The sequence below is a fragment of the Lipotes vexillifer genome, unplaced genomic scaffold (assembly GCF_000442215.2).
Source record: "Lipotes vexillifer unplaced genomic scaffold, Lipotes_vexillifer_v1.1 scaffold70, whole genome shotgun sequence".
NCBI classification, from domain to species: domain Eukaryota; kingdom Metazoa; phylum Chordata; class Mammalia; order Artiodactyla; family Lipotidae; genus Lipotes; species Lipotes vexillifer.
The window spans coordinates 2,171,822-2,192,311 of NW_006789896.1; the positions used below are offsets into that span (position 1 = coordinate 2,171,822).

The 20,490-nt window shown below is 47.4% G+C and overlaps 1 protein-coding gene across 1 annotated transcript in view; it reads right to left on the reverse strand.

Moving 5' to 3' along the window:
• HYDIN (HYDIN axonemal central pair apparatus protein) overlaps nucleotides 1-20,490 on the reverse strand; it is a 342,406-nt gene that overhangs the window by 66,798 nt on the left and 255,118 nt on the right. The window contains 12 exon segments of the mRNA XM_007462964.1: nucleotides 1,461-1,560; nucleotides 5,129-5,327; nucleotides 5,944-6,116; nucleotides 6,221-6,380; nucleotides 9,465-9,584; nucleotides 10,451-10,633; nucleotides 10,829-11,037; nucleotides 12,926-13,147; nucleotides 15,200-15,814; nucleotides 18,192-18,354; nucleotides 20,223-20,265; nucleotides 20,268-20,348. Of these exon segments, the coding sequence (XP_007463026.1) occupies nucleotides 1,461-1,560; nucleotides 5,129-5,327; nucleotides 5,944-6,116; nucleotides 6,221-6,380; nucleotides 9,465-9,584; nucleotides 10,451-10,633; nucleotides 10,829-11,037; nucleotides 12,926-13,147; nucleotides 15,200-15,814; nucleotides 18,192-18,354; nucleotides 20,223-20,265; nucleotides 20,268-20,348 (2,268 nt within the window).

A 20,490-nucleotide genomic window follows, 5' to 3' on the forward strand; every position in this document is an offset into this window, starting at 1 on the left:
GCAGGCCCAGTGGCCATGGCTCACGGGCCCAGCCGCTCCGCGGCATGTGGGATCTTCCCGGACCGGGGCCCGAACCCATGTCCCCTGCATCGGCAGGCGGACTCTCAACCACTGCGCCACCAGGGAAGCCCCATAAGTGTGATTTTAATGGCTGTATAATATACCATAATATGGCTGTTTCATAATTTACAATATTATTCCTACAATAATAATATTCCATTATAGATAGACATTTAGGGTATTCTTAATCTTCCATTATTATAAATAATTCTGCAGTAAGTGTTGTTGTACATAAGACTAATGACATCCAGGCAAATATGTAGCTTTAACATTCTACGAGTCTTACTGAGTAGGAGACCTATCAGAGGAAGGAAGGCCCTAACCTGGGTGTTGGCGCAGTGTGGTAGGCAGGATAATGCCCTGCACCACCCTCACTCCCTCCCCTGCAAGATGTCCACGTTCTAGTCCCTGGAACCTGTAAATATGCTAGCCTACATGGCAAAGGGGAATTACGGTATTAAATGGAATTAAGATTGCTAATCATCTGACTTTAAGATAATGGAGATTATACTCGATTCTCTGGGCGGACCCCAAGTAATCACAAAGGTCCTTAAAAGTAGAAGAGGGAGACAGAAGTGGGCGAACCAGAGAGATGGCAGCGTGAGAAGGACCTGACCCAACATTGCTGGCTTTGAAGATGGAGGAAGGGGACCATGAGCTGAGGGACGTGTGTGGCTTCCAGAAGGTGGAGAAGGCAAGGAAATGGGTTCGCCCCCAGAGACTCCAGAAGGGGATGCAGCCCTGCCAACACTTTGCTTTTACCCCAGTGAGATCCATTTTGGACTGCTGACCTAAAGAACTGTAAGATAATAAATATGTATTGTTTTAAGCCATAAAGTTTGTGGTAATTTTTTAGGGCAGTAATAGAAAAACAACACAGGCAGGCAGATAAGAGCTCACTCTCAGATGACTGTTCAGAAGAGAGCTCTGCAAATTTTATATTTTGACCACGCATTGTTGTCTCCAGTTGGAGAAATTAAGATTCCTAGTAACACTGCTAACATCACTTGAACTTGCGTGATTACTATTTACCTAAATTCCACCTCTCTCCCCAACAACCACTGATCTTTCTCTACACAAGAAACATACTGCCTAGGGCTTCCCTGGTGGCGCAGTGGTTGGGAGTCCGCTTGCCGATGCAAGGGCCACGGGTTCGTGCCCCGGTCCGGGAAGATCCCACATGCCGCGGAGCGGCTGGGCCCGTGAGCCATGGCCGCTGAGCCTGCGCGTCCGGAGCCTGTTGCTCCGCCACGGGAGAGGCCACAGCAGTGAGAGGCCTGCGGACCGCAAAAAAAAAAAAAAAAAAAAAAAAAAAAAAAAAAAAAAAAAAAAAAAAAAAGAAACATACTGCCTAAACGATGTGACCTCTAAACACCCTTTCCTTGAAGGGGTCAACAGACCTTTGGGGAAGGTGATGTCCAAGGCAACGTCGTAGGATTCTGCAAAGATCAGGATGTTTTCAATCTGAACGACACCAACGAGGCTGTCTGCATCTAAAACCTGTCGGGGTAAGAGAAATTCTTTTGTAAAAGCAAGACCCACAAGGTGCTTGGAGCCTGAACTATGGAACATGCAGGAGGAATCATGAAGAAGGGGCTATGGTAAGGAACATTTTTGAAATGTATTCAGCTTTTGTTTTCACTGAGCATTTGGTAGGATGACTGTTCTTCATAACACCCTTTGGGGAAGGTTGGTGTAGACAATCAATACAAGGTTGGGGAAGTGGGACCGCATTTTCCAAGGTGTCCACTTACTGGGTTTCAATTATTTGCATGATTGTCACTGCCTTACTGCAGTTTGGGTTGTGAGTGTACATTGCAGGAAAGTGTTCTTTGAACTTTCAAGTCAAATAAATCTGAAGAGCATTTTTCTGACAGTTGAAATGAAAAACGTTTACATTCTAAATTATCCTTTGCTTTACTAATTTTATAAACCTGAACAGTTCTGTTCTTTGTCTCTGATTCAACCTATGAGTCAGATTTTTCATATAAAATAAATGCGAGATTTTTCATACAAAAGAACCGTTTAATGTTTCTCTTTTGGAAATTTCAGATTTTAAAAAGACGAACATCATTACTATTGGAAATGTTAAAAAAAAAAGCAAGACTCCTAGCCTCCATCGCCTCCCTGTCCCTTCTGCTGTCATCCCTGGTGGTAGCACCTCCCTCACTGTCCTGAAGAACATCTGAACTGGTATCAGCTCTCAGCTGGATCCAACTGTTGACTCTTGAGACTAATGATGGGCAATAAAGTGTCTGTGTGTCAAGGGGAAGAGCCACTGGGCAGTGGGTGTGGCCCTCCTGCATCCGCCTGGACACCACCTGCCTCTCTGCTGAAGCCTCAATTTGAAAAACTAAGCAACTAAGTCACCAGCTCCCCATTGCTTGTATTTTAGGTGCCAACGGGAAAATCTGTAGCTGTCACCAAAAGAGTTTTAATGCAGTTTCCATCTTATCTTTCATCAAGCATTTTGCCAGTGTTTCACAGAGCAAATCTGACTGCTTAAGTTTACCTTCTTTCTTTTGATGCTCAAACTCTGACAGAGATGACAAGAAGGGCTGGCAGCAGGAGGGAAAAGTAAGACAAAGAACTTGGTTTATCAGATCCAGAATTTATATAGTTCTTTCCTACTGATAGATACCAAGTACCCAGAGCATTCTATTTCCTTTGCTTCCCTGCTTGGGAGTTGCGGGGGGGCAATTAAATTTTGTAATTGAGGAAAATAAGAAGGAAAATTTAAGAGGTGCAAAAATCAGTTAGAGTTCACCAGAGCGCTTTTCAAAGGGACCAGAAAGCAAGGCATTTCCTCGTGTAGATGTTGAAGGAATGTAACCTGGGGAAGGGAAGCCTTAGACCACTTTGGGGGCCTGAGAGGAGATCCACTAAGTCTGCTTTGGTTGGAACATATAGGAATGTGACGTCAGTTGTTAAATTCCACAAATGTTTCCATACCAGTTGATAAACAGCTGTCATGATGACTTCTCCAAGTGTCCCCTTGATGCTTGCCTCCTGCACCCTCACACTTCACCATGGGAAGCCCTGGGCTCCCCATGATCCATTAACTAAAGGATGAAGCTGGCACAGCTGGGACCCTACACCTGCTGTGTGGGCTGGATTCATTGTGCAGAGACCCCTGTCTGTGTAGAGACTGGTGTTAAAAATGCTGACTGTCACCTCTGGGATTCATATACATTTGTGGATTGAACGAATCTATCAATATCTGTTTTCAGCTATATGAAGGGCTGTCAGGGGTAGGTGATAAGACAGATTAATTAGATCCATTGACTGGCCCCAAAAAGTAGAAACAGGATTAATGTGTGTAAATTACAGGGAGAAATCTGAGTGCAACCCAACAAGGCATTAACAGTCAGACATGTTCAAAGGAAGATCAGGCTACTCGGAGATACTTGGTAAGTCTTCTATCCCTGGGGGTATTCAAAGAGAAGCTTGGGTGACTTCTTGCTTTTTGCATTATCAGCTCAGGCGTCAAAAGTCAGTGACATTCATTCATTCATTCAACAGATTTTACTGAGCTCCTTTTACATCCAGGCCTGTGCTAGACACTGGGGATATGATAGGGTAGTGAGTTGAACGATGGCCTCCAAAAGGTATGTCCATGTCTTAACCCCTGGAACCTGTGAATGTGACTTCATTTGGAAAAAGAGTCTTTGCAGATGTGATTAAGTTAAAGATCTCTAGTCGAGATCACCTTGGGTTATCCGGGTGGGCCCTAAATTCAATGACAGTGTCCTTATAAGAGACAGAAGAGGAGAAGACACAGACAGAGGGAAAGGCCATGCAAAGACTGAGGCAGAGATTGGAGTGATGCAGCCACAAGCCAAGGAACATCTGGAGCCACCAGACGCTGGAAGAGGCAAGGAAGGGTTATTCTCTAGAGCCTTTAGAGGGAGCATGGCCTTGCAGATACCTTGATTTTGAATTTCTGGCCTCCAGAACTGTGAGAGAATAAATGCCTGTTGTTTCAAGCCACTCATTTGTGGTCCTTTGTTACAGCAGCCCTAGGAAACTAATACAGATGATGAGCAATTCAGGCAAGATCTTGCTCCAGTGGAGTTCACATAAGGAAGTAAAGAAAGAAATGGGATAATATCCGAATGGGGTGGGTGCTCTGAAGGACAGAAGACAGGGTGAGCGACTGCACATAATGAGGTTTCCTCAGTGGGATGATTAGGAAAAGCCAGCTGAGGCAGTGCTGTTGGGCAGACCCTAAGGCAGAAGCCAATCCCCACAGAGCATAGGGAAAACATTCCTGGCAGGGGTGCTGCAAGGCCAGGGCCATGAGGCAGGAAAAACCTGATGTGGATACAGAGGCAGGCAGGTACTCAGAAGTAGGTGAGGACCCTGGGCTTTCTTCTTAGTACAACGGGAAGACAGCCTAGTGCTTTAGGAAGGAGTGACCTGATTTGACGGACATTGTAAAGATCCCTCTGGACACCTGCGGGGAGTGGGAAGAGGCAAGCCGGCTAGGAAGCCTCTGCGGAAGTGCAGGTGAGCGACACAGCAAGTGGCCTGCATGAGGGTGGTGGTGGCAGTGCAGACAGGGAAGGGCATGGGCAGGAGATACACTGGGAGACAGTACTGACAAGACTTGTTGGAGGACTGGGATGGAGGGGGAGGCCAACAGGAAAACGGAGGAATCAAGGATGACTCCTGGGTGTCTGCTGGGAGCAACTGGGTGGAGGCTGATGTTTACTGAGTTAGGACTCTGAGGGGTGACTGGGTTTGGGGGTCTTAAATCAGAAATCTAATGCTTCTCGAGGAATAGTAACACCATTCATTCATTCATTTACTCATTCATCCACTTTGCACTGATTGAGTGCTCTGTTCTTGCCACTGGGAAATCAGCCATGAACAAGACTGCCTTTATGGAGCTTACAGTTGTAAGCTGAGCAGGATATTGTGGGTTGGGGGGTGTCAGACGGGGATCAGATGGGAGCATGTAACACGGAGACCTGGCTTGGTGGGCATGTGTGTTGGTGTGTGTGTGTCAGGGAACCCAGTGTGTACATACTTTGGTGACCAAGTCTGAAGACGGATGAAGCCTTACCTCCAACCGAATCGCCTTCTTGATGCTGATGGGTTTGGAGGGTTGGAAGCGCACCTGTAGGCTATGCTCAGCCTTGGGGGCTATGGTCCCCTGCATGGCGGACACGGTGAAGTCTTCGCCCAGGTGCTCCAGGCCGGTGATCCTCCAGGCCAGGGGAAGTAGTGTGATGTTGCGGAGAAGAACTACCTTGAAGTCCTTCCTGCAGAGACCAAGAGAAATTTTGCCAGTTGCAAATGATTTTGATTTATTACGGCAGGTCAGAAAAAGCACGTCTGGTTATTCTATGACTGCTAGTTCACTAATAAGTATTTATCAGGGAATGGGGCCTACCTGTGATGATCAAGGGATGCAGGATACATTATCAGTATTCTCTCCCAGCTTCCTCAGAAATAAACATTCTCTATTTAGAGTAATACAATTCCAGCGAATGAATATGTAGGTTCTAGGTTTGGTCTAGTGTTCTGTGTTTGTCCTCTAATTTCTAGAACCAAGATTCTTAACCTTTTAGGGTAATGGACTGAAAATCTGGAAAAAGGTAGTCCTTCCTCTGAGAGAAATGCAAATATGCACACACTTTGATCTTAGGGGGGGTCCTTAACCATTTTGAAGTCCGTTCACTGAACCCAAGGTGACAACCTATGAACTCAGAGGGTTACTAACTATTCTGATTTGCACAGGACCAGAAGTTTCCCAGGATGCAGGACTTCAAATACTAAAACCAGGCAAGTCCCGAGCAAATCAGGATGAGCTGGTCACCTTAGAACTAAAAGTTCTTTAAATGTCATTCCGGTCCTGGTATCACCCAGCACTCTGACCTGTGCAGCAAGAGCCGGTCAAAATGCAATTGTCTGGGGTCCAGCTCCAGTTCTGGGCGGACCCCCTGGCAGCTTAATTTGAAGATGGCTGGCTTGGGGTTCTCCTTGATGCAGCAGACAATGCTGTCTTCAAAGACACCAACTGCGGTAGGGTAGGCCCAAACATTCAGCTTCTAATGGGAGAGTCAAAACAAAGTACGTTTACACCGAGGATACCAAGGCCTCAAATTTCCCAAGAAAGCCTTGCCCTGGTAGACTTGTATCCATGTGACTGTACCTGCTTCTCACTGGGTTTCAGAATCATGTTGACAGGCTCCAGGAAGTAGGTGTTTGCTTTGACATCGTTCTGAAAACAGAAGGACACCTCCACGACCACTGGGGAACTGTTCAGGATTGTCAGTGTCTCCACGTTTCCTGGGAACAAGGATGACTTGTACCTGGAAACAAACAAAAATTAGGGATGTGGATGTGAGGATTGGCTGAGAATTCAGGTGGAAAAGGAGATTGTGAGGCGTAAGGCAATTTCATAGGATAATGTGGCTACACAGAGGCAGTGTCATGGAGACTAGGAACACAAGCTTTGTAGTTGTGAAGACTTAGAGCTGTGATGTGACCAGCCTCCGCTCCCATCCCAAGCCTTGGTCTCCTCATCTCTAAGATGGGATGATAATATCCCTTAGGATTTCCATGACTATTAAATGAAATAGTGCACCTAACGCTCTGAGGACAGCTGCAGATATCAAATACCCAATAAGTGGTAGTTATTACTGCTGGAAAGATTTCTGACTGAAAAATCTGTAGCTCTCTCCTTCCCAGTGCTTATACTTCCAGGAGAGATGATAATCTGAGTAACCTGTTATTTCATATCTGTCTTAGAGATGACCTCATTTACCACCTTCTTCTACACCTGTGCAGGATGCTACTGTTCCCACACGGATTGTAACTGTTCACTGTTACGAGGTTGTTTCTGTTCCCTTAGTGCCTTAGGGAGCGATCCATGGAGTGGAGCACTTTAAGCATTGGGAGCTGCCCAGTTAATGGTACCAAACAGAAAAGGAACCACAGAGGGCACAAGGAAGATTAATGAACACACACATCGTAGGAGGTCATAGCACAGGTCAGGAAAGCAGGGCACCATAGTATCCACTGGTGCCCAGAAACAGTCTGAAAAGCTCTCTGGACAGGCTAAGATGGAGGAAGGAAGGAAGGAGAGGGCATTGCAGAGACTAAATCAAAGTCCGAGAGACAGAGCACTCTCTGTGTAACTGCCAGAGTGGTGGTGGCCTCCACATCTCGCTGGTAATCACCACCACTGAACACTCTGCTGCAAGTTCCAAACGTACTAACCAGTTCAGTCTTCCCAAAACTGTGCAGTAGGTGCTATTATTTTCCCACTTTGCAGATGAGGACATTGAGGCTCAGTAAGACTTAAAAGAATAGATGAAGAGGGCTTCCCTGGTGGCACAGTGGTTGAGAATCCGCCTGCCAATGGAGGGGACACGGGTTGGAACCCTGGTCCGGGAAGATCCCACATGCCACGGAGCAACTAGGCCCGTGTGCCACAACTACTGAGCCTGCGCTCTAGAGCCCGCGAGCCACAACTACTGAGCCTGCGTGCCGCAACTACTGAAGCCCACCTGCCTAGAGCCTGTGCTCCGCAACAAGAGAAGTCACCACAATGAGAAGCCCGCACACTGCAATGAAGCGTAGCCCCTGCTCGCTGCAACTAGAGAAAGCCCACACGCAGAAACAAAGACCCAACGCAGCCAAAAAAAGAAAAAGAAAAAAAAAAGAATAGATGAATAATACTTGTTTCTGGACCACTGTTATCGCCCTCCTGGATCCCCGCTGTCTGGCCCCATATCCTGGTTAATTCCAGTGCAGCTCTGAATACATGCCTCTCTGAATGGCCATCATTTCCCTGAATCCGACCTCCAGGCTGCTCTGTACATCATGTCCATCAACCTGACTCCCACTCCTTCTCTTGCCTAAGTCCTTCTACTGGGCTTTGAAGATCCTCTCCATCAACAGTCAACACCCTTCACCTTCATTTACTAGTTCATCACCTTAGGAAATAAACTGGTGGTTATGAAGGGAATGGAGAACTAAGTTGGCTCATTAGTTTCACCAAGGAGGCATAGAAATAATCATTCTCTACTTATCACAATAAATGCTAGGCTGAATTAAGACATAGTTGAGACCCTGGTTCTATTTTTAGTCTCACCTCCCTGCCTATACACTAAAAAACTTATATATAACTGAAAAAACTAGTATTACTAAATATTTCTGGTCACTGACCTTACCTGGGCCCCTGGTTCTACCTGATAATCTTAATCTATTTCTCTAATATTCTCCCTCTCCCACTTTGCACAAAACCTGTTTCATTCCTTCTCCATTTTCTCAACATTTTAAACTTCCTTCCACTTGCCTCACTGTTAGGGATGACCTCACATCATTCATCATGGAGACAACAGTTGCATGGGAACCTCCTCACCATGCCAGCCAAATCTGTAAACCTACCTGCACCTGAAGCCATCTCACCTCCCTCCAACCTAGCATGAGATGATGGTCCCTCTTCCTGGCAAAGGCCATCATCTCCACGTCTCATTGTGCTGTTTCAGGGAGCTGCACCACTGTTGGCCCTCACGTGCTCTGGAAACTCGAGCCGCTTCCTCGCTACTTCCCCCTGACATCCAAACATCGTAAGAACAACAGCGAACCAACAGCCTTCCCTGCACTCCACGTCTCCCTCCCGTCCTCAACTCCCTCCATCTCCCTTCACAGCCAAGCTTTCCCAAAGAGCTATCTCCACACTCTGTCTCCATTCTCTCACCTCCCACTGACTCCTCAATTCACGTTACCTGGGCTTCATCCTCAGAAATCCCCTGCAAAGGGCTCTTGCTGAGCCTCCTATGACTTCCGGGTTGTTGAACCCTGTGGACGCTGGTGTTCTCATCTTTCCACCCTCTCTGCCGCAATCAACATAGCTGACCACACCCTCTTCTCATGGCTCCATGACACCACCCTTTCTTGGTTTCCACCAATAGCTCTGGCCTTCTTTCTTATCTTCTTTGCTGGCCTCTCCTCTTGTGAGTGGTGGAGTCCTTTGAGGCTCCAACCATGGTCCTTCTCTCCTTACTGTGTCCTCTCATCTTAGGTGATCTCATCCACACCTGTGGCTTTTGTTGTCTTGAAGATAGACTCTCCTCTGAGAACCAAAACCGTATAGACTATGCCCTGCTTTTCGTGGCTACTGGCTGTATCTCCCAAGCATCTCAAACTTAACATATCCCAAAGTGCACACCTGACCCTACCTTCCCCATGTGGGAAATTGGCACCCTCCATTCATTTGGGACCTTAGCAGAAACTTGGGGCACAAGAACCCAGTTCTCCTGATTTGTGGTTCTGGGCTAACTGAGGCAATGTTAGTAAAAGCTACGTCTCCATAGGAACCCTGCTTGTACTATTCATGAGTCCAACCCAGGGGTCTGAAATCTGCTTTGAAATAATGGAACACTTACTTATCTCTTGGTTTTCCACAAAGCAGTGGCCCGAAGTAAAACCTCTCCAGGCTCACAATATACGTCTTAAAGATGACCTCATTCGCCTTCATGTCCCGCTTCTGCTGAGGGAAGACCACTCTGAACACAGGGGAGGAAGAGGAGAGGAGAGCTGTCTGAATTGCCTCCACACGAACCCAACACTCTTTGTTCAGCAAAGGGTCCAGGTGTCTGGAGACAGAACGACTCTTAATTTGAGGACATTTATCGAGCCTTGATTCCTGTACCCTCCCATCCCCAACCCCGAGTGAAGACAGTACAGTTTGAACTTGAGAAAAAAGATTCCCAGTGGTGTCTTTCACCGCTGATGATGGGTGAGCTGGATCCTTTATCAGCTGATGGGGCTGATGATGGAGCTGAGCTGGATTTCCTGTTCTAGTGTGCCCAGCTAGAAAAAGTCCTGAGAAACCCCACGGAAAACTAGTTCTGGTGGATCTTAACCAGCTTCTGAATTCGCTGTCCAACGTGGTCTCTCGGTGAGAACTGCAAAAAAGCTCCTCTCGGTGGACAAGCTATAAAAGGCCCCACTAGCTTGCTCGGTCAGGTGCCTTTATGTGGTGCATAAGGGACTCAGTGTTTGGTAGCTCAGGGAAAAATCTCCTGCCTGTGGAGATTCACACATATATGGACATTATAGGATAAAAAGTCCTACAGTAAACATGAAATCTGTTTACATTTGCTATATAGTTACGTAAGCAAACTAACTTGTCACAGGAAGACTTTTCCCCCCTCTTCACTCCTATTAGCTTTCTCTTTATTTCAGTCTCATGGTACCATATCATTCCTGTGACTTAGTCAATGTCCAAGACTTTGGAGCCCAGTACAAGAGGGCCTGAGATGCTGTCCCAGTTCCACATTTGTATTAAGAGCCACCTTGTTCAGGGCACCATGGGGGAAGACGAAAATGTATCTGTCAACCTTTTCTTTTCAAAACAAAGTACGCTTACTTTGGGTCTTGGCAAATGTATGGGTAAGTGCAGACACCTCGGCAATAAAGCTGGTATTGGCGGTGAGTTCCAAGGATCTCGAAGTTAAATGTTTGGTCAAAGATCCCAAGATCGCTGGAAGAGAAGTGCACTCGCAATGTCACCTCACCATTGGCTGGTACGATCCACCGGAAATGGTTCAGCCTGAAAATGACCACACAGGCTTTTAAAGTGAGAACGCTTCCTTCGGGCCAAGAGAAGACAGGATTGGGGCCTGGGAGGAGTCTGGAGCTGCTGGGGCTATAGGCATGACCGCCCTGTTCCCATCTGGTGCTGTGACAGCCACACCCTCCATCTGGGGCTTCAGCTTTCCCCTCCCTGGGCTGCTCCGAGGCCCACCTGGGGAATTTCTCCTGTGAATGCTGTCCAGAGAAGTTGTTCTGCTCTACGTCCGACAGGGGAGCAATGGTTCCAGAGGTTTCCCCAGAAAGGCCCTTCCTGTTGGAGGCCATGCGACGTTTCTCCTTCTGAGTCTCGCGGGTCTGATCTGTTTTTTCTTTAGTTTTCTGTCTGCTCCCCTTAGATAAGGCGGTCTGCTCCTCCTGGGTCTTAATTAAAAATGAGCACCGGGTCTTAAACATTCATCTTATGAACACAGGAGCAGGAGACAGAGACGCCCATGCCATATGCCTGCAGTCTGTGGTGACCGCGCTGCAGGTTCAGGAGGCTGGAGGCTGCCTAGAGCAGCAGTGCCCAGCCTATGACACTAGGGTACAAGGGAAGAGATAGAGTGGAGAGAGTCTAGTGCTTTCCTTGGCACCTCATTCCCTGAGGAGGAGGCCAAAACTCCAGAGAATGCTTGAAGCTGGCAGGGAGTATGTTCCTATATTGCATTTTGTTGTTACATTTCCTTAATATCTTTTAACCTAGACCCCTCTCTCCCTCCCAATCACACTGACTTTTGGCAGAGACCAGATCTGTATTCTTACAGAATATTCTATAGTCTGCAAATTTCCTAACTATTCTCAGAGTGTCATTTTAACTTATTCCTTTATTTCCCGCATTTCATGTAAACTGAAAATTAGATTTAAAAGCTTGATTAGATTCAGAGATGATGCTGTGTACACCACACTCTATCACGATGGGAGACAAATAATGTCAGGCTGACCCCTGATTACAGACGCAAAGTGTGTTTGTGTGGCTGCAGCGGTGCCCGCCAGATCTTGGCCATGGCAAAGTGGACCCTCCCCTTTGCAACCAGCTGGTCACCTGCGGGGTGATGCTCTGGCTCAGAGTGAGAGTCTTGTTCCCTGACAAACCAGCACTGTGGGTATCCACTGGCGCTCCTTAATCAATTATGTCCTTGGGTACACCGGTACTTTTAAAATTCTACCATTCCTCCTATAATTTTAGCTGCCATTCTTCTAGAAAGAAGCGCTTTCCTTCATCAGTTGGAGATGAACTAGAGTTCCTCCTAAAACCGTAAGTTAAAGAATGCTAAACTCTTTCCGCTTAATGGTCAGTTTTCAGAAAAGAGGTTGGTGTAATAGTCACCTCTGACTAGTGGCAATATTTTCTTCTTTATCTTTTTTATTGGACTCTGCTCAAGTAAGGCCTGCCCACCAACGCTGTGACCTCAGATGTTGATTTCCTACTTACTTATTAAACTGAAGTTTGGGGCTCTCTGTTACCTAACTGAGCGGTAGGCAGGGGCTACAGGTGACTTTATTTGCTGCTGATTTTATTTGTTTTTTGCTGACATGCATGGTTTATACGAAGGAGGCTGTGTGGGGAGATTCAAATTTTGGGCCCCCATACTCCTCTGGGAATAAAAAGCCCCTCCATAATTTTTAATATCCATGCATTCTGCATATTATCGGTCAAATCTATTTTTGCTTTGTGATTTATTCCACTAATTGTATATGTAATATATATTTTCTACTTTTACATGATTTCATTTTGATCGCTTATATTTTTAATCCAGGTGGAATTAATCTTACTGTATTGTGTCAGGCAAGGAGATTAAAAAGCAACAATATTAAAAATATCCAATCTTCCCCATATAATTTCTTTAATAATCTGTCCTTTCTCTAATGGTGCGTGTTGCCTTAACTTGTATCTGTTGATTCTTGTATTCTTATGCACTGTGTAAATTACCTTGGCTTCACAATACATTCTGATATCTCTTGAAAAGAGATAGTTTTGCTGCTTACTTTTTCTTGCAGATGAGCTGCAGAGTGATTGGACAAGTTCCCTAAACCATCCACAGGAATTGCAAAGGCTGGAAGGTAAGAATCGGTCATTTTCAGTCTCTTCTTAGGGGAATAGGAAGAGTCAGACCTGGGGAAGGTGCAGCTTAGGGAGGCTCAGGCGGAATCCCCAGAGAGTAGAGGGAAACACCCCAGTGAGCACGACACCCAACACTGCTTTTTCTGGCCACGCGGAGGGCCCGACTGAACTCCGGCCAAGGTCAGGAGGACAAGCTGCTCCCTTTACCTGTGAGGAGCCTGGGGTGGCTGAAAGCTCTGCTTCTGCTTCCATTTCTCTTTTCTCCTCCATCAGGGAGAGCTCTTTGTACGGTGGAGTTACAAACATGAAATGCTCCAGGATTTCTGTCGTGGCCAAAGGCAGCCGCTTCACAGGGTAGGAGATGAGTGAGAATAAGGTAGGTGGCGGGATGGGTGGTCCAGAGGAACCCAGGCCCAAGAGGTCTAGGATCTAAAGGAAAAGCCTAAGATTAATTTCCTGTGCAGAGGGTGGGCTACCCCTAACTGCCTCCCTGAGTGAGCACAGGACGCTCAGACTCTCCCTCCTTTCTCTCAACTTTCTGATGCCCTGAGATAGGCTTAGGTCAGGGACAGCATGTAAAGGGTCTCTGACACAGCTCTGCAGGTCCTCCCAGATCCCCACGCCCCCAGACCCAGCTGGGGCTCTTGCTGTGGGCTGCGGGCTCCCTCTCTTATCATAACCCTTGTCATTTTATTATAACTGTCTGTCTTTGCAACTGGACTGTAAAGCCCATTAGGACTGGAACCAGGGTGATATAGCACATGGCCTAGCACACAGTAGGCACTCAAAAACAATCTCCGTTTAAAGAGACTAGCTCCTAAGTTTCTGATGTCTATAGCACAGAGTTATTTCATTTATTTTCAGATCCCCTGTTAATTTTTCTTTTACCTTTAAGTGTTCTTTCTTTCCAAAGGTGAAAGAGAGCTAGGGCTGGAGCAGGTCATATACAGAAAAGAAAAAAAAAAAAAAAAAAAAAAACCCACCAGAGATTCTGGGAATGGGGTAAAAGATGGGAATGAAGAGAAAAGTAAAAAAAGAGATGTGAGAGAGAGACAACTTATCCCTATAGCATTTTCCCATTTTACTCTGTTATATGATGAGAGCATTCTCCAGAGCAGATGGCTTGAAAATCTAGTAGTAACTTCCTTCTCAGCTTGTAAAACCCTGCAAATAAGGATGCTATCCCCTGATTAATTGTTGTCATCACAACAATTAGGCCATCTGAGTGCCCATTCTATGGACTAAATGGGCTATTAGGCCTAGCAAGTAACTACCTTCATGTAATCTTGTGTTTCTAATTCTCTGGGTCAGACAGCAGAAGACACTTCCTGACTCACATGTAGCTAGAGTTAACTCCCAGGATTTAGAACGTCTGTGAGAAAAGGGATGAATAATTTGTACCACTTATTAAATTAACAGAGGCAGGGAGTTCTTTAAGCTACAGTCTGACCTAGGACTCCTCTCTGGCTCCACTCCCTACCTTTTAAGGTTGCGTCTAGTTTCTGATAAAAACTAAACCAGAGGGACTTCCCTGGTGGCGCAGTGGTTAAGAATCCACCTGCCGATGCAGGGGACATGGGTTTGAGCCCTGGTCTGGGAAGATCTCACATGCTGCGGAGCAATGAAGCCCATGTGCTGCAACTACAGAGCTTGCACTCTAGCGCCCGCAAGCCACAACTACTGAGCCCGTGTGCCACAGCTACCGAAGCCCACGTGCCTAGAGCCCGTACTCTGCAATAAGAGAAGCCACCGCAATGAGAAGCCCACGCACCACAACGAAGACCCAACACAGCCAAAAAAAAAAAAAAAAAAAAAAAATTTATTAAAAACAAAAACAAAAAAACTAAACTAGAGGTGGGCAAACTGTGGCCCTCTGGTGAAATCTCACTTGCTACCTGCTTTTGTAAATCAAGTTGTATTGGAACAGAGTCACGCCCATTCATTTACATATTGTTAGGGGTCAGAACAGAGACTGTATGACCTGCAGCCTCAAATATTTGCTTTCTGGTGTTTCACAGAAAAAGTCTGTCCCTGGACAAAAGGCTATCCTCTCCAAACCACTGCCAAAGGGGCTTCTAGATATGCAATGGTTTTGTTTCTAACAACAAAAAGCTGTCTGATAGTATAATTTCTGTCACTGGGGGAAGCCTGTGGGAAAGAAATTTTAGAATAGTTGAGCCACTTGCGTCACCCCAAAGCATACCTGCCTTGTCAACCCCTAACACAGGATTGTCAATGTTAAAAGTCAACTTTACAGGTGGCTTTTTACGAGGTTAGATGGAATAGTTGAGATCTGTGGAACTCTCTATGGATGTTTCACCACATAGAAAAAGGTCCTTTTAGGCATTATTGTCTTATATCCAAAGGGGCATCAGAGATTAACGGAATAAAGGGGATATGGATTTTGTGTTGAAAGCAACACTTTTACGAGGATTAGCACCGCACAGCTCCCTGGCTCCCATCCTGGAGAAGAGCCTGTACCTGCTCCGCTTTGGGAAGCCTGTCATTCTCCAGGGCCTGCTTCCAGCTCGAGCCTTCGGAGTCGGGCATCTGGATGTTTATGAAGGGCACACCGAGATCCTTCTTCCCTTCGTGGTCCTCCTCCTCGCCCTCGCCCCCGTCGCTGCGCTCCTCCTGCGCGCGGAGCTTCTCCAGCCGCTCCCTCTCGGCCCTCACCCGCTCCAGGCGCTCCCTCTCCGCGCGCTCCCTCTCCCGCTCCTTGCGGCCTCGGCGCCCACCCGACGACGGAACCTGGCGCTGGTCGGTTCCGTCCTCATGGCTCGCATCCTCGGCCGTGGTATGATGCAGCAGAACTCCTTCCTTCCGGTCCCAGTACGTGAGGATGTTTTGGATATCCTTCAGAGACAACTCATAGGTCTTAAACTTCTGGGCCATGTTCTTGTCAGTGTCCTTCAGGAAGTCCCCTTCCCTGTCCTCTTGTTCCTGGGCAAGAGGAAACCCAAGCACGTTGATATCTGACAGCTGGTTCTTCTTCCTCTTGCTCAATTCTTCCTTCTCTGCAGCCACCTGCTCCCTAACAGAGACTTTTCTTTCTATTGCGTCATTCTTCAGCTCTAGTTTGGAAAGAGTAAGAATCTAGGAGGCAAAACACATAAATTATTCTTAAAAGAGTTCTTTAAGGGAGAGCAAATCGCATAAAGAAGAGAAAGAGGGTGTTTAGTTTTGTAAGAAGGCCTCATACAATTCCAGGCACCTCGTATTCACACTAGGGCTGTGCCTAAGAATCGCCTGGGGGCCCTTCTCAAAATAGCCGCTCTGTGGTCCTTCCTTATCATACAGCTGGCTGGGGCCTGGCATTATGCACTTGGTAAAAGGTGCACAGCAACTGTGATGTGCACTTGTGGTTGACAGCTGCTGTTTTGAAGGATCAACGGGAAAGGATCCCCAAAATGATCCTCTCTTCGGGAGAGGCCAGAGCGTAGAGGTCCAATCCTGGTCGCACCGCTTGCTAGCTGTGTGATCTTGGGTGAGCAATTCACATCTCTGTCCTATCTGTATAATGTTGATAGTAATATTAATAAGTACCTCAGAGGACTACTGAAGATTAAATGTGTGAATACATGTAAAAAGCTTATAATAGCGTCAATCCCAATTCCTCCCACCCCACCCCTCGGTATCCATACATTTGCTCTCTATGCCGGTGTCTCTATTTCTGCTTGGTAAATAAGGTCATCTGTACCATTTTTCTAAATTCACATATATATGTTAATATATGATATTTGTTTTTCTCTTTTTGACTTACTTCACTCTGTATGACTCTCTAATTGACACATATACACTATTGATACTATGTAAAAAATAGACAACCGATGGGAACATATGGTATAGCACTGGGAACTCTACTTATGCACTGTGGTGTCCTAAATGGGATGGAAATCCCAAAGGGAAGGGATATATGTATATGCATGGCTGATTCGTTTTGCTGTGCAGTAGAAGGTAACACAACATTGTAAAGCAACTATACTCCAGTAAAAATAATTTAAAAAAAGCTTATAATAGTGTCTGCCACAGAGTAAAGGGTCTCTTAATGCCAAGTTATTAAAATTATACAGGTTATGTATATAATCAGTATTGTTGGGAACAGATGAGGGTTTCGAATCTGGCTGCACTCCAGCCTTTTAAACAAACCTGCATTTATATAATGAAGCTGGCATAGAGAAACCAACCTTATTCTCTTTCTTACTGCCCTTTTAAACCTGCTTTGTGGGCTCTGATTTTCTCTTCTCCAATGAACTCCTCTGGGAGGCTTCACAGGCTTTTGGGTCATTCTTTGATGACATAAAGTCCAGTTCAGTCTAATGATCACTGTCTGCAGTACAGCCCAGTGACAGCTCTGTTCCTGCCTAAGTTCAGGCTTGGAGGCAGCGGCCCAGGTTGGCTACTCACCTCACCGCACTGCATCAACTCCTCCTCCACTTGTCCCTCTCTACAGCCTTGAGAGAACCGCGGGCAAGGCTGTCTGCTGGCGGGGGTGTCTCACCTTAGTTGTGTAGGGAGGGGAGGAGCTTGGCACCTACTGTATTATTCCCCATCTGTAGGTCACTGCCAAGACACTGAGAGTTCTGTTTGGACACACTGTTCTAAGCAGAAGTGGATTTTGCGTGGACGAATAGGCCTGCCGAGGGGAGGACTTGTACCTGGAAGGCTGCGGGAGTCTGAACTCCAGGTCTGCTTGTTTCTTGTGCCTGTTTTGGTGCCGAAGTTCTGTGCACTCAGACCCTGCTCCTTCCTGAGCTCTACCTGATGGGGATCCCTGGACACTGAGTCCTTTGCCCTTATGTCTACCTCCTGGGACCGGTCTGCACCTCGTCTGGGAGTCTGGCTTTAGTTTCACCCTCAGAACTCCCAATGCTGGAACGGCCGCTGTGCACACCAGCTAGCCACCCCCCTTGGCCACCAGCGCCATCCTGGGCATAGCTCTGGCCGTTCTGCCCTTCCCGTATCACGGAGGGCAGAGACGTGACAGCTGAGCTTGGCAGGCTGATAAACGCAAGGACAGCTTATGCTGGAGCATCTCCCTTGACCGCTGTCAAGGATCAGCCCTTGGTTGAACACACTGACTTGGTGGCTCACTGGAGGCAACTCTTTCCTACTAGCCTATTTAGCACCATCCAGGGGACTGCAGGGGACAGTGGAAAGAGCCAGGTCTGTGCTCACACACAACCGGTATGGCTTTATCCTGTTCAACCTCAGATGGGGTTCATGTCTATGAACCTCCAAGGGAGAGCAGGACGCAAAAGGGCAGGATTAGGCGAAGCATAAGACAGCACTGGACACAGAGTCAGTGATCAACAAATGTTGGTCCCTCTCCTCCTACCTTCTGCACCACCACAACATCTACACAGTCTTGGGTCAGTTTTTTGGAGGGGAAGTGTGCTGGGCTGACTGGCCGGTTGCAGTGGCGGACCCCTCTATGCCTGCCTTTTGCTAAGGGATGAGTGAGGGTTACTACCTGCCGACTTGGTGTCTGAGATTTCTTCACGGGCTGCTCCTCCTTTACGGGTCCCTGCTTTGGCTTTTTGTTCCTCCGTTTTAGCTCATCTTCTTCCTTCTGCCGCTCAAGCTCCTGCTGCAGCTTCTTTTCCTGCATCTCCTTTGCCAGTCTCTCCAGCTCCCTTCATCAAGCCAGGCAGAGAAAACAGAGTCCAGAGGCCCTCCTGCCCGAGCCCCTCCCCTGCCTGGGATCACGTGGTGGGAGGACATGGGGCAGAGCTTTCTCGGGCATAAAAAGAAGGAACAAAGAAAGCTGGGTATACAGGAAGGAAGGAAGAAGGAAGGGAGGGAAGAGAAGGAAAGAAAGGAGAGGATGGCTCACATCTATCTTTGAATGGTCATTCAGCAAAACTGATTATTGAAGCTCAACTAAGAGGAATTCTCAACTAATCTGTATCTCTATTCCAAACTCCTTTCATAGGAGAGTGAGGCGAGGGCTGGAAATAAGCTTGATGTTAGCACTTTTAAAAAGCAACTTTCAAAGACCCTTCTGATATCGGTACAGATGAGGCCCAGCTTCCTTCCTACACTCATGTCGTAGGTTTAGATAAGAAGAAATGGGGTTTTTAAGAGCAGTCCCCACCCTGGCTAGCTCGGAGCCATGGTGCTGGAGCTGAAGGCCACATTCCTCTCTTTCCTTCTCTTTCTTTCCTTTCCAGCTACGGATTCAAACGTGTTTGCCCTGCTGCTAATGGCAGAGAGGGCACCAAGCCTGGGCACCAAGTACAAACAAGAGTGGAGGGGATAGCATTTCTGAAGATATGAAATCCATCTATTTTCATCTCTGGGAATCCCTAGTTGTTGCCGGCTGCTGTGGCTCTCTGTCCACTGAAGCTGACTCATCATGACTTAATTACTTTGTGTGTGTGTGTGTGTGTGTGTGTGTGTGTGTGTGTGTGTGATACAAACAAGTCACTGCTGACTTTGGAGGATCAGATTTGCTTTTCCTAAGTCCACTGTGAGATGAACGCCTGAAAGTAATGACCTGGATGAGAAAGAAAAGTGACTCCTTTGAAATCCCAAAGCTGGGAATTGCATACCTCTGGAGGACTGGGCATATTTACAGTAGACCATGCAGGAGAAGAGATGAGGGTATATGTACTGCATACTGCAGAGGACATGAAAGCTCTTTTGGGGCCAGTGGGAGGAGTCTGGAGGTGGAGGGAGAGGACAGAAGGGGGTTAAATTGTAGGCAAGCATCTTGGCCTTCCCCCTCCAATGTTTGGAATCCTATGGAGGGGTAGGAAATAGAACCCCCTCCCTTGGCATGTTTGAAGATCTGAGGGCAGAAAGGACATATTTCTCGCTGCCCACCTGTATCTGAGATGGCCTGAGATAGTGGCCTAAGTCTCTTGGGTGGTGTGAAGGGGATCCAGTCATTCCTGTGTGGTCCCCAGGGATAGGCACAGAAGGTGGCTGAGAGGACTGGCTTGGGAGCCTGCCCAGGGTCTCTGATGAACTGCCCAGGCTGAGGATCAAGTGAGAGAGGCGGTCAGACCTCAGGGAATGGACAGCACCACCAAAGGCCAAGATGGTAGCCAGGGAAGGAGGAGAAATGGCTGAGTTATGCAGGGGCAACCACCATGCCCATGTCACAAGAATGTCCCCTGGGTCACCAGCTGTGGACACCTGAGCACAGAAGTTGATGAGCCACAGTTGTCACGGGGAGCCAGCAGGAGCCCCAGGACAGCACAGGGGCCAGAAGCCCCTCCCCTCATCAAATTACATAACCTTTCCCTGAGTCCCAGCTGTCCCCAAGAAAGAAGGAAGGAAAGGAGAATGGAGACCTGGCAAGGCTGCAGCAACCAGCACCCTGGATGTGTAAGATATGTGTCTCTGCTCTCAGCAGTTCGTCCTCCCGGGTCTCCTGTGGCCACTGCTCCCCTGCTTCTCCACCCCGGATGACCACGGTCTCTGGGATGGGCCGTGTGCCTGACAGAAGTTGCTCCCCGGGGCTGCGCTTCCGTTCTGACAAGCCCCTGACACTGACCTTCTCTTCCTCTCCCGGAGGGCCTGCTGCACCTCTCGATTGCCTCCGTCAAGGCATCATATTCTTCCTCGTCCATGTTTTGCAGACGCTCCTTCTCTCTCTGAAGCGCTTCCCTGCGTTTGTGCTCTGTCGGGGAAACAAACAGGAAGGCGGGGAAAACTCACTCAGCAGCTTTGGCTGCAGGTTTCCCCTGTGGTTTAGCTCTCAGCCTAAACAGGCTGCGGAGGGTGTGTGACAGTGAGAGGTGGCTGGTGCCACAGACGGCATT